This window comes from Microtus pennsylvanicus, chromosome 2, assembly GCF_037038515.1.
Source record: "Microtus pennsylvanicus isolate mMicPen1 chromosome 2, mMicPen1.hap1, whole genome shotgun sequence".
Taxonomy (NCBI): Eukaryota; Metazoa; Chordata; class Mammalia; order Rodentia; family Cricetidae; genus Microtus; species Microtus pennsylvanicus.
The window spans coordinates 49088260-49101806 of NC_134580.1; the positions used below are offsets into that span (position 1 = coordinate 49088260).

Below are 13547 nucleotides of genomic sequence, written 5' to 3' on the forward strand. Positions count from 1 at the left end.
ATGAGTGTCACTCAGAATGTGTTTCAGACTACAGCAATTGGTCTCCAGCTGAAAATGTGTGAGATCAAGCGTTTGCTCCCAAATGCAATGATGAGCCACACATATGACAGGCGTTCGTGTCCCAACGGGAAAGCTAGAGAAGAAGAAAGTGGTACAAGGCTCCAGGGGTGTCTAGAACATAACAGAGCACACTTTTAACTTCAAGGCTTTAGCACAACCGCCCTTCAGACATGCTAAGATGGTTTTTCAGTCTGGAAGGCTCCAGAAACCCTCATTCCCACCCATGCCTTCACAAGGCTTAGCCTTAGCAGCTCTCTGGGATTGGAGTCCCATCTGCAGTTAACCCACACTGGGGTTGCACATTTGTCCATAGTCCTGGCTGTCCTGGGACTCAATATGTAAACCAGGCCTGTCTGGAACTCACAGAGATCCTCCTGCCTCTGCCTCCCGAGTGCTGGGATTAAAGCGTGCGCCACCACTGGCCATGTTATAGAACAAAAATTTACTACCCTCGGTTTTGGATATTAGAAAATAGGACATCAAGGAACTGAAAGGATTAGTTCCTGTTGACATCTTCACCTCTCCAAGGTAGCTTGTGGCTGGGTCCTTCAAAGAAAAGCAACACTATATCCTGGCCGGACAGAAGGGACAGAGAGATGAACACTCTGTTATCACTCAGTAAAGAGATGAAAGTTTCCATCCTAGAAACAGAGATGACATCTTCAGGGCATTTATCAAATCTTCCGATGACTTCACTCTGGACTAGTTTATCTACTTATAAGGTTACCGGTCCTATTGTGAGGCCTCCACCCATTTCTGAAAGGCCCTAGCTCTTAAGCCTGCCACATTGGATCATAAATTCTAGCACATCAATTTTGGAGAGACATAAACATTCAACTCATAGCAAATAACTAGATGCCCTTATGCAGGCCCTCAAAAATCTAAATGCTTCTTTGCCACCCCGATTGTAAATTCCAATGTTCCCTAAAACATGACTGAGCTAAAGTAAGCCTTGCTGCCTACTGGCAAATTCCATTGCCATTTGGAACATCTATGTCCATTAGCATATTGCAAACTTTATGAGCACAAATTTTGAAAGTGAAACAAATGTAGAAACTAAACCTATGTTTGAACATTTGAACACCACTTCAAATACTTGCAAGGCTTGTAACTCGGGGGAGTTCAACAATCTTGTCTGTAATATGGGAATAATATTACTTATTCATAGAGTAACTGCCTAGAATAAATCATATATATTTTTTAATAAATAGTATATATTGTCTACACAAAGTTCAATCATGTCAAGATTTAATAAATGGTAATTAAACTTTCATTGGACTCTTCTCTACCAGGTTCTTGTCCAATCAACTATCACACACTGTTCAAACTGTTTAATTTTTCTTTTTTCCTTTCATACAAATGCTAATTCTTAGCTCTTCTACCTGGACTGTGCAAGAGTCTCAAGCAGTCTTTTCACTTCACTCCATATTTGTTCTCCTATTTGGGTTTCTACTGTATGCAAGAAATCACAAGAAAGTCCTTCCGCCTTTCGGGGTCACTCATGTTTTTATCACGTGTTTGTTTGCCTCACCTGTTCCCGTGAGTTCCAGAAGTGAATGGCTTCCCATAACTTAGATAAGTTCTGCAGTGGGCTCCCAATCTTTCTATGGTGAATGGTTAACATTTGGGTTATCTGAATCTTCTGGAAATTTCCATTAATGTTTCCAGACTGAGGTTTGTTGTAGGCAATCAACCAGGGAGAGCAAGAATGTGGATCAAAAGGTAGTCGATAGAAGGAGGAGAAGAGAAATCCCAAAGACGTTCCAGGTAGAGCCACAGTGATAGACTCAGGGCTCTGGACACATAGTCACGGTGAGGGACTCTGAGCTCAGCACTGAGTTAACAGTGGGATGTTGTCTGGGAGGAGACCATGCAGGAAGGAGTGGCTTGGGTGAGCTATAAACAGAAATAGGCAATCAGGCTGGGAGGCAGAGTGAGGAAGGAAGTTTGCTGTTTCCCGTGTTTTGAGGGCAGGGTATACAGAAATGTCTCCATAAAGAAAGTGAAGATGATGGAGAAAGAAGTCAGACACAGGTCTCTCTCATGCAGAAACACCTCCTTTCCCCAGTGCAAAGTTTGCTCTAGAAATGTAATAACCAACTTAAAACATGAGGGAGGGTTTAGAAGCATCCTGAAATAACTACTACAAATTTTATCTCACGTTACTTTAAAGATTAATGTGGCAGGGCTTGGATTTCTTATTCTTTCTGCTTCTCTCATATTTTCTTAGTTAATATTGTTGAAGTTTCTATTATTTGTTGCAATCTGATGCCTCTCAGGGTTTTATACATCCATGGTTTTACCACTGTGCTCAAGGGTCTTTAAAATGAAATCTAATGTCATCATTCTACAGTTTACAAAGAAGATAAGAGGTACAACTATTAAGGAAAGGTAGATTTCATTAAAATGAAACACAAATTAAAATATTAATCGGAGCCGGGTAGTGGTGGCACATGCCTTTAATCCCAACACTCGGGAGGCAAAGACAGGCGGATCTTTGGGAGTTCGAGGCCAGCCTGGTCTACAAGAGCTAGTTCCAGGATGGGCACCAAAGCTACAGAGAAACCCTGTCTCGAAAAACCAAAAAAAAATATATATTAATCGGAAGTGTGTTTTAATTAGTCATTGTTACAGACAAGAAAGCAAAAACAGAATTCAATAAGAGAAAAACAGATGAATAGCAAGGTACTTTGTTATGATGCCTTGAGTGGTCCTGGGAAAAAGATTGAAACACTAGGAGCAATCAAATAGCTTTCACTTGATTGACTGGTTGGCCAAGGGTTTGGGGAGTGGACTTTCTAGTTTGCCCAGGACCTGCCCAGGTATATGCAGGCATACACAAGGAAGGGTGTCTCCAGATGCCTTTTAGATGATGAAGGACCTATTAGCCAACTGGGACACGCCAGAGAAGAAGCTGTCCTGCCTCCTGCTCACGCACCATTGCTGTCTTCATACTTCATCTTTGAAATGTGCATCACTAACCCAGACGGAAAATTGGAATTGGGAAGCTGGCTGTTTTCACGCTAATTCACGCCAGCACCGCAGCAACCTGTTCTGTTCTCTGCATGTGCTGCATGTCTATGTCTTCCTGTCTTAATCATCTGTGCGTCCCTGGGTGTGCTTGCCTCCAGCACCTGCCTTACATCTTCACAAAAGCTGGTGCCCAGTGTTTAGTTGATATGCGTTGGCCGGGCTGGCTCACGTCAGGGGGGATGCATTTTGAAACCCCCTGTTTGTTTTTCATCCTTTTCCCTAATATGACCTCATAAATCAAAGTGCTTTGCTATTCTTTCACTGTCTACTCTGTATCTGCTCTCTGTTCATTGGAAAATACATACAAAAAAAGGAAAAGAAAGGGAAGAAAGAAAGACCCTAAACATTCTCAGTGTTATTCTTTAGAAAATGATGTCAAAAGTACAGACGTTTTCCAATTCCAAACACTGGAATATTGTTTTCTGATAAGTAGCCATTTATGTAATATGAAACTAATATAACATTTGAAATCAAGACTGCTTGCTCCTTCATTTGAAAACACATCTTTGTTGATGTTCAGAAATGGCAAGGAGGGTAGTCTGTACTGCAATCCTCCTTGGTCCTCTGGAATCTGGTTCATCTTCTCCTCTCTTGTGTCTCTTTCGCCATTGAGCGGTCACAGCCATGCTGCTCACCTTTTGGACACTAGAACTAGACAAACCTGGCCTTCCCTCAGTCACCCTACACTAACCGTTGCTTCTCCCCGGCAACCTCCTTTGGATCTTTGCGAGCTCGAGGCTCCCCTTTCCTCATTCCCTTCCCCTCACCCTCGCTGTTTTCATACGTTATCTCTGAAAGGTAAATCTCTAACCCAGCCCTGAGACTCGGAACCTGGAGGCCAGATGCTTTCACACTCATTCACTCTCAGCACCACAGCAAACCTGTTCTCTGTCCAAATCTCACCTTCTCCCAAGGACCTCGGAGATAGCCTCCATCTTCTCTCCACTGACCTTTGCCCCAGATGCTCTTCACTTTCCTACCTTGCTTCTCCCCCTGCCTTACCTCTATGTGGAATTTATGTTTAGAGTCTGTCCCTACTCCGACTGGGTCACTCACTACCATGAAAGTTCCCTAGGGCTGGCCTTTGTATTCCTCCTTTATCCGTGCACCACAACAGCAGCTGGGACAGTGTAGTGCACTCAAATCTATGCAGTCAATAGATGGCCACGGCTTACTGGCCACATGCTGATGCTCCGTCATGCATCCTGTGTCTTTGGAACAGAGGACCATATGACTCCCTCTGGCAGTTCTACAGCCACTCATCCTCTAGATCAATGCACATCCCAGGGAAACAGGAACTGAGAAACCACCCTTGGGGCTGGATGGAAAACGGCAGGCAGTCTATAGGGGAGAAAGAATAAACAGAACATGGGAGAGTATAGTGTGAATGAAGTCTTATTTTTCAGGGATGAGGGCAGGCTTCAGGTGCCTTTTGAAGAATAATGACCTTGAGGACCAATAATTAGATTCAGCTTTGCTACACACTCGCTCTACAGCCTTGTGCCTCAAATGCCAAACCTATAAAGTGGCCTTTCCAGTGGCCATTGTTTTTAAAAGGGGTAACCTCTAGGGGTCTGATTTAACTGAGATCTAGAATGTCTCATGCTCCTATGGGAAGGCGGCAGAATCTTTGAGGGTCTCTCACTGTACTGAGAGGTCATCAAGCCATTCTGTCTAGTCCTGGAAGGGGGCAGTGAGCCCCAGACTGATCTTTCTGCCCTTGCCTTGTTGGCCATGAGGTGAACAGTTTTGGTTCATATGTCCAGCCTCTACAGAAATACGAAGCAACAGAGTCAAAACTGTGACGTGTGACCTCAGAGCCATGAATCAAAATTAGCCTTGACTTTTAAGAAGCTGATTGATCTCAGGTGTTTGCTACAACGATAGAAAGTTAACACAGGGGCTGTGGGGGGGGGGGGATTTTCTGCTCCAGTTATTAATATTATAAAATTCCACTTGACCCTTCCCACTGAAAAATATCAAGGTGGATAAGATGTTGAGAATCAGCACTGATAAGAAGTCAGATGCGTGGCATTGTCTGAGTGAAAAAGTCAGGCTTCTCAGCTAGCGAGACCACAGACGGTGGCCATTTTCAAGTATCGCCATGTATAAAAAAAAAAAAACTTTATCAACTGGAGATAGGCAAGGTGCCCTCTAAGCTTGTGAAGAAAGAAATGTCGGAAGGAAATGCCAGTTCTCTCCTAGCAAAGAGCAGGGCCTTCACCTGAGAGCTGTCCCTCCCCAGTGGAAAAAGAAGAGGCTGCCTTCATATGAGCGCTGTGGCTATAGCTGTTAGGCTATATTTTGAACAGAGGTATGACAATGGTTAAACTTCAAGTCCTGCCTGCCATGTACTAATTACATGAGCCAGGTCGGTTAGTAAACCTGGGCCTCCACTTCTTCACCTGTAATAGGAGGGATCATTACCAAAATGGCCCTCAAGTAGTGTCCAGAGGACTGGGTTAATATGTGCAAAGTACTTAGGACAGGGACCGTAATTACAATCCCACTACCAAAGCCACATGCATGCCTCCGGCCTTGCGCTATTCAATATTTGTCCCCTTTCATTCTGATGCAACTTTAAACCAGGACCGGATTTTCTTTCCGTGTAAGTCTGCTCACACAGAAGAAAACATGCTCAGCATAGAGAGCCGCAGGAGGGTCCATCCCACAGCCTGCCACATCTAATGGGTAATAGGTCAGTGACTTTGGGGTGTGGCTGGCATTCCTCTGCTGCTGGGTAGCAGAGACAAGGCACTGGTATGCTTGCTGGAGAATTTCGGGGCCAGAGACTGGTTAGTTTTATTTTGTCATCTGTACATTGCATTCTGGTGCCTAGAAGACTGGTTAGTTATTTCTGGTCCAGGGACTGCTTAGTTTTGTTTCGTCATCTGTACATTGCATTCTGGTGCCTAGCTCAACCTTAGGTTTGTTGTTGTTGTTGTTTGTTTGGGTTTTGTTTTTGTTTGTGGTTTTGCAATTGAAAAGTAAACACTTACTGACCACAGGCCTGAGATCTCGGTCTCCAAAGCAGAAGGCCAGATCACTGTCTGCTAGGTTTCTTCCCAATAGTGGTATCCTCTGTGTTAGCGCCCTCTCTGTCCCAATCTAACAGGAAGGACAGAAGGAACCCCAGCTGCTGTCTCTGCGATCCTGTTGTGGGCACGCTTGCATGAAAACATTAAAAACACCTTTTGGAATACAGCAGATTTAAACTTATAAAAGCAAGAGAGTTGAAAGTATCCATTCAAGGGCAGCCAGTGAGCCTCAGCAACTTGAATTCACGTTCTCAAAAAAGTCTCTTAAGTATTTTCCCTGAGTTCTGTACCCCTGCCTGGGACTCCATAGGGGAATCCTGTGAATTTTTAAGTGGCACTCTGGAAGGGGCTGGAGCTGTTTGCTGCTGGTACCCTTCCGTGTGGTGAAGACATATATGCTCCCAAAGACCCACTTCCCCCTGGCATCTTGTTGAGTAGACTTCACCTTCAGGAATTGGCAGATTTATATATTTTTAATGCTTATGATATCATATTTTACTTTATTCTTAGTTATTTAATTGATTTTTCTCCAGACCAATCACAGAGTTATATTTTTCTTTTGTTTTCCAGAGAATGGAGAGCTAGCAGGGGGATGACAAGTAGGTACAAAACTTAACACACCTAAACGAGTTGGGGGACCTGCTTAAGGTAGGGGAAGTACTTAAGAAGTTCCATAGTAGGAATATATACATATTAGAATACTACTCAGCAGTAAAAAACAAGGACTTCTTGAATTTTGCATGCAAATGGATGGAAATAGAAAACACTATCCTGAGTGAGGTAAGCCAGACCCAAAAAGAGCAACATGGGATGTACTCACTCATATTTGGTTTCTAGCCATAAATAAAGGACATTGAGCCTATAATTCGTGATCCTAGAGAAGCTAAATAAGAAGGAGAAGCCAAAGAAAAACATATAGGCATCCTCCTGAATATTAACCTTCATCAGGCGATGAAAGGAGACAGAGACAGAGACCCACATTGGAGCACCAGACAGAAATCTCAAGGTCCAAATCAGGAGGAGAAGGAGAGAGAGCACGAGCAAGGAACTCAGGACCACGAGGGGTGCACCCAGACACTGAGACAATGGGGATGTTCTATCGGGAACTCACCAAGACCAGCTGGCCTGGATCTGAAAAAGCCTGGGATAAAACCGGACTCTCTGAACATAGCGAACAATGAGGACTACTGAGAACTCAAGAACAATGGCAGTAGGTTTTTGATCCTACTGCACGTACTGGCTTTGTGGGAGCCTAGGCAGTTTTGATGCTCACCTTACTAGACCTGGATGGAGGTGGGTGGTCCTTGGACTTCCCACAGGGCAGGGAACTCTGATTGCTCTTTGGGCTGACGAGGGAGGGGGACTTTATTGGGGGAGGGGGAGGGAAATGGGAGGCGGTGGCGGGGAAGAGACAGAAATCTTTAATAAATAAATAAATTTTAAAAAATAAATAAATAAAAGAAGTTCCATAGTAAACGAACCCTGCGATGTCCCGCTCTGGCTTGGGTTACAGTTATGGTAGCATTTCCTGGTTGGCCAAGGAAGAGAACTAAGAATTACAACGCTGTCACCTTGGGAACGTGCAGTTGAAGAGACACGCAAGCAATTTTCGGGGAACTTGGAGATGCAACCAACCCATTCTGAGTTTCTAAAGAAGACACTTCCTGTATGGCATCTAAGAAAGAACGAGGGAGCCTCAACAAGCTTTGGGCTGGCACAGGAGGTTGAGATAGACCCTTGTCCTGGAGATGAGGACCCCTGTCGCAAGTGCTCTGTCTTTAGATTCCGGCCCTTGCATTGACTAATAGGACAGGAGTATGCAGGCTTAATGTGACTTCATGCTGTGTTCCTCTGACAGTTTTCCCCCTGGCTTCTGGCCCAGCCTAGAACCTCTCTCCGCAGTTTCCTTCCTCCCCAGGGCCCTACAGGAAAGGAGAAATGAGCAAGAATTGAGTCGAGACTAGGAAGCTTCCGTTTGAGGAAGACTTGGATCTGTAAGTAGCTGAGTGAGGACTGAGGCAAGTTGGCTCAAGAGAATTGAGTGAGGGTACAGAGGCAGAACGCGCACCTCTTAAAGGTGAGTGTGGGGACCCATAGAGAAAGGCTGTTTCAGAAGAATGGGCCCCGGGGGCGAGGTGGGTGCAGCGACACAGGACCTGGTAGATTTCAGGGGAGCTGCGGTAAGGTATTACAGAGAACTGAGGCACCCGGGTCTGAGCCAGCGCGACGTGGGAGTGTGACGCTACCGTGGCCGAACAGGTGAGCGGCTGGGGCCCCGGGTCCCGCCCTTGCCTCCTCCTACCGATTCTCCACCGCACTTGGCGGCTCCGCGGCTGCTCTCCGGTTGGGGTTTGGCAACTGGCAGCTGGCTTTTTTCCCTCCTCCCCTGTCGAGGGCTCTCCTTCTTCTTTTAGGTTGCTCCACCCCGCCCAGGATCAGGCGAGGGGGAACCAGTTCAGCAGCTGCCAAGTGGCGCACAGCGCGGCCGCGAACACGGGAAGTGGAGTCCTGGGTGCGCGCTGCCGGGCGTTTGCTTCTCCCGCGCCCCAGCGACCTGCGTCCTCCCACTCGCACCCCTTCTTCACTTTTCCCCCCGTTTGCAATCACATGGCATTTTAAGAATGCTGGAAAGATGGCGGTAGCGGCGGCGGCTGTGGCTGCGCCGGCTGGCGGGGGAGGCGGCCGGGCGCAGCGGAGCGGACTGTTGGAAGTTTTGGTGCGGGATCGTTGGCATAAAGTTCTGGTGAACTTAAGCGAAGACGCCCTGGTGTTGAGCTGCGAGGAGGGCGCTGCGGCGTACAACGGCATAGGGACCGCCACCAATGGCTCGTTCTGCAGGGGCTCCGGGACAGGGCACCCGGCTACTGGTGTCACTCAACCCCCGGACTCTCCCGCCGGGGTCCGCACAGCCTTCACCGACCTCCCGGAGCAGGTGCCTGAGTCCATCTCAAACCAGAAGAGGGGCGTGAAGGTGCTGAAGCAGGAGCTGGGAGGGCTGGGCATCAGCATCAAAGGGGGCAAGGAAAATAAGATGCCCATACTCATCAGCAAGATCTTCAAGGGGCTGGCAGCGGATCAGACCCAAGCCCTGTATGTGGGCGATGCTATCCTGTCGGTGAACGGAGCAGACTTGCGGGACGCCACCCACGATGAAGCCGTGCAGGCGCTGAAGCGCGCAGGCAAGGAAGTACTGCTGGAAGGTAAGGGGTTAACGCTGTGCGGGCCTTACCCCGCAGCGTGAACCTTCCTCAACTCACCTTTACACTCACACACTTGCCAGTATTGCCTATGTTTTGCCAAAGCAGTGGCGGGCATGGACTTTTGACAACTTTTACCACCTGGGGGCAACTCATCTCCACCCTGGCTCTGCCCCAGGGTGATGTACTAAAAGACTAGACTGCCTGCGTTTTCTTGGCTTGAATGAGGTGCTTTAGTACATGGTGTTGGAAGCTTCGTACATATCGGTGCACGTGGTTTCAATTTTTTTTTTTAATCTTCGGACAACCCAAGTGCAGTGTAGAGTCTGGGGAGTGGAACTGGAAATGGAGTGTTAGAGGGGAATTTGCCTCTACCCACACGGTAAAGCAAGGCCACTGATTCGTGGCATCTCTGGTACTTTTCTACTTCGGCAAAATTTTCGCAGCCTGGGCAATCCAGTGGTGAAGATTTGAAAGGTAAAGAAACCGGAGAGAGGTGGCAGTATTTGAATGCTAACCTCAACCATCCTTCTCCATTTCCCTCCCATCTGGCTCGAGAGTCCATGTGGCTGTGCAGTTTTAAGTAGTGCCAAAGGCTGGGAAAGATGTGGCAGATGTAGGCACAAGTTCACTTCCCCAGCAGGGCGTTCAGCCGGTCAGTCCGGATTCCAGGCTCCTATGGGTGGAGAGCTGGTGAAGTGGGTTTTTTTTTTTGGATTTTTTTTATTTTGTTTTGTCTTGTTTTTCTGCTTGTGCCTCCCAGAATAGTGTGGAATTGACTCTGCATTTGGAAGCAGTAGTCCCTGCCCATGAACGCGAAGAACCTTAGAAACTATATCTGAAGATCTAGAGTCTTCACGCTCTAATCATCCAATGGACCAGAATAGGAAGTACCAGTTTCCCTGCTGGTGGCAATATGAGGGAAGAAGGAACTCTGCAGCCTCCCTCTCCCCAGAGCTCAGTTTTTCTGTCTCTGTAGCTCCTTGCATACTTTCACCTGTCCTAACACTGTGGAAAAATTTTATCGATTTTTCTCAGTTTCATTTTAACAGACTGAGCTGTTTGGAGGTCTTTTTACTTATGTAGAGGGCTCTCCAGAGCTTGGAGTGTCCAGCGGCATACATGCAGGAAGAGTTAATAAACATACTCAGTGATTGAGACAGTCTTCCAACCTAGACTTTATAATACCGTGATTGACTTCAACCCTTAAACTAAGATGTAATGGTTCCCCGTTCGCCCAACTGTGGTGCTGGCGTGTGACACTGGGAAACCAAAGACAGTTGATGCAGCTTCAACGTGCCGTGGTGGTCTGCCTCCTGGCCTGGAACACCAAGAGGCTTTTGTTGTTGTTTGTTTGTTTGCCTAGAGGATTTGTGATGTTTTCATATTTAATTGCCACCTCCGATTCCAGAAAGTAGAAAGCTGTTTGGTTTGGCTTGATGATTAACATAAGCAAACAGGAAAAAAAAATTCTTGTTCAAGTGTTTTATTGGTTTGGGTGACAAGGGACAAGTAGGATCTGGGGAGAGTGTAATTTCGACTATAAGCTTCTGGTCACCTGTTTAGTTTGTGATCCTTACTGATAATATGAAGGGAGGAGGTGACGTATTTTACATCAGGCACTGCCCCGAGTCCATCCCATATTCCTGTCTTTGATTTCAATTTAATGAATAATATCTTGGCAAGGAGGTTAGAAGTGACTCTTTCACAAAAGAGGAAGAAGTGACTCCTGGAGTTGAAAATAAACTTAGAAAAAGGTGTGTGTGTGTGTGTGTTTGTGTGTATGTGTTTGTATATGTATGCAGTATGTATTGTGTGTATGTGTGTGCATATGTGTGTAAATGTGTCTATGTATGTATGTGTGTGCGTGTGTATGTGTGTCTGTGTGTCTATTCGTGTATGTATGTATATGAATGTATGTATGTGTGTCTATGAATGTATGTGTGTTATGTGTATACATGTGTTCACATATGTGTATATGTGTGTATTGTGAATGTCTGTCTATGTATCTATGTGTGTGTGTATGTATGTGCATGTTTGTGTGTGTGAAAGGGTTGTGTACTTGCTAAAGACAACTAAAAAATGAGTTCTGGAGAAAGCTCTCCAGTAACATTTTAAAGATCACTGCATCAAGTGTTGCAGTCAGAACACCTAGGGAAGACTTAGGGTTTCCTAGGCATCGCTAGTCCAACTCTTCAGTACTTGGCAGCAAGTAAGAGATGTCCATGGAAGAAGTATGCGTTAAAACAACGCCATCTCTTTACCCTCACTTCTTTCTTCTTCCTTCCTTTGCACCTCACCCAACTAAACCTGGAGCCTTGTCACCTGCACACTCTAGGCTAGCATTTTACTACTGAGCTTCACCCTCAGTCTCCACTCACAGTGCCTCTTGTTTGAAGCCAAATGTTTGTTGTCCTCCAGGGTCCTCAGTGAGGCAGTAGTGAGCCCACACCATCAACCCAAGCAGCACAGCCCTCCCTTTGTCATTTGGTGCCAAGCAAGGGTTCCCAGTGAAAAGGCTTATTGAAACCGCCTCCAGAACTTTCTACATTCCCATAACCTAGCAGAGTTTCTGTGTCTTCTTGTGCAAAGAGACAGCAAGGCAAGTGTGAGCTCTTTACTTCATAGGGTGACGCTGTGCAGCAAGGAAAACACAAGGCATGCAAATATTCTCTCTGTATTTGTACAGTTTAAATAAAATGCAGATGAAATGTCCATTCAAAATCGGGCATCCATTCATCTATCTTATTGGAGTTATTCCTTAATTTGAATTTTTTAGAAAAAGAATTATTTTGGCTCTTGATTTCTGATATCTATCTATCTCTATCAATCAATCCATCTGTCTGTCAGTCTGCTGTCTGTTTATCTGTCTGTCTACCTATCTACCTACCTATCTATCTGCATCTAAACTCTAATACTGAGAGACCATTTTCTCCAGAGGCACAGGAGTTAAACATAACCTGGGGAAAGAGGCTTACAATGGCTCACATTTCTTGAGCTCCTTCCGTTTGTGCCAAGTTCTGCTTTCATCTGCTTGGCGACTCCATGAGGCCGATACTATTGTTGTTCACTTTCCTAAAGAAACTAAAGTCTTATGGTATCTACCTAAAGCAACAATAACATAGCTAGGAGGTATCCAAGTCTACCTGATTTCCGAGCTCACATAATCCCTAGGTAAGGATGATGGCCTGAACTTCACCAGGGAGCCATGTACGTGAACCAGTTGATGTCACTGGGCTGCTGGCATGTTCTCCATTTCTTACATATGGTGAAGTGGTTGACAATACCCTGAGCAGGAAACAGCCATTGTGCAGTATACTCAGACGGGATGGACAAGGAGAAGGACAGGGTTTTATAAATGCACCAAGCATCTAACTATCAAAAGAAAGCTACAATGAGACAACAGAACTCTACTAGATGAAGTTGAACACGTGGCTAACCAGGAGTTCAAAAGCCCCAATTCTAATTTAAATTGTGAATCAGCCATAGCAAGTAAACCAATATGTTAACCAAGTGCTCTTTAAAAATAAGATCAGAAAATTTTTCAGCTTGAACTTATTTCTCATTTTAAGGAGAGGAAGCAGACACCCCATATGCAGTCATGTAAGGTAGAGCCGTAAATCCCAAAGGGCATCATTCACATGGACTACAACATGACCAAAACCCTGCGTTGCTGGTCAGGAGGCACCTGCATAGCCATCCTGGGCAGCTCTGGATGCAAGGGATCCCTTTATTCTTATTATCTAATTGAGTTTGGTTATATTGTGTGCGTACGTATACATGTGTGGTATATATGTGTCATATGTCTGTGTGCATGTATGTAAGCAAGAGTTCAACATCAGTTCTGCTCCTCAGAGACTCTCCACCATAGTTCTCAAGACAGGGTCTCATCTCTGAACCTTAACTCACTGATTTTCCATGACTGGCTAGCCACTTAGTTCCAAGGACCATCCCATCTCCGCCTTCTCAGCGCAGGGATTACGGAAGTGTTCTGCCATCGCCAGGTTTTTACCTGGGCACTGGGAAACTGAACTCAGGATAACATGTTTACAGGCAAGCAGTTTTCCTGCTGAACTGCTATCTTCCCAGCCTTTGTATTTCATGTATGCATGAAATAGTAACGAAATGGGTCAGCGTTTTTGTAGTGGAAGTAACTATCAAATTAACTCACCCATATTTTTGTCAAGACAAAGGAAACGAGTTTCTGGGAGTTTTGTGT

The 13547-nt window shown here is 45.6% G+C and overlaps 1 protein-coding gene across 1 annotated transcript in view; it reads left to right on the plus strand.

Moving 5' to 3' along the window:
- Positions 1 to 8098: 8098 nt before the first annotated feature.
- Sntb1 (syntrophin beta 1) overlaps positions 8099 to 13547 on the plus strand; it is a 215900-nt gene continuing 210451 nt past the window's right edge. The window contains exons 1-2 of the mRNA XM_075960996.1: positions 8099 to 8208; positions 8546 to 9331. Coding sequence (XP_075817111.1) covers positions 8764 to 9331 — 568 coding nt within the window. The 5' untranslated portion in view covers positions 8099 to 8208; positions 8546 to 8763. The remainder of the gene's footprint in view (positions 8209 to 8545; positions 9332 to 13547) is intronic.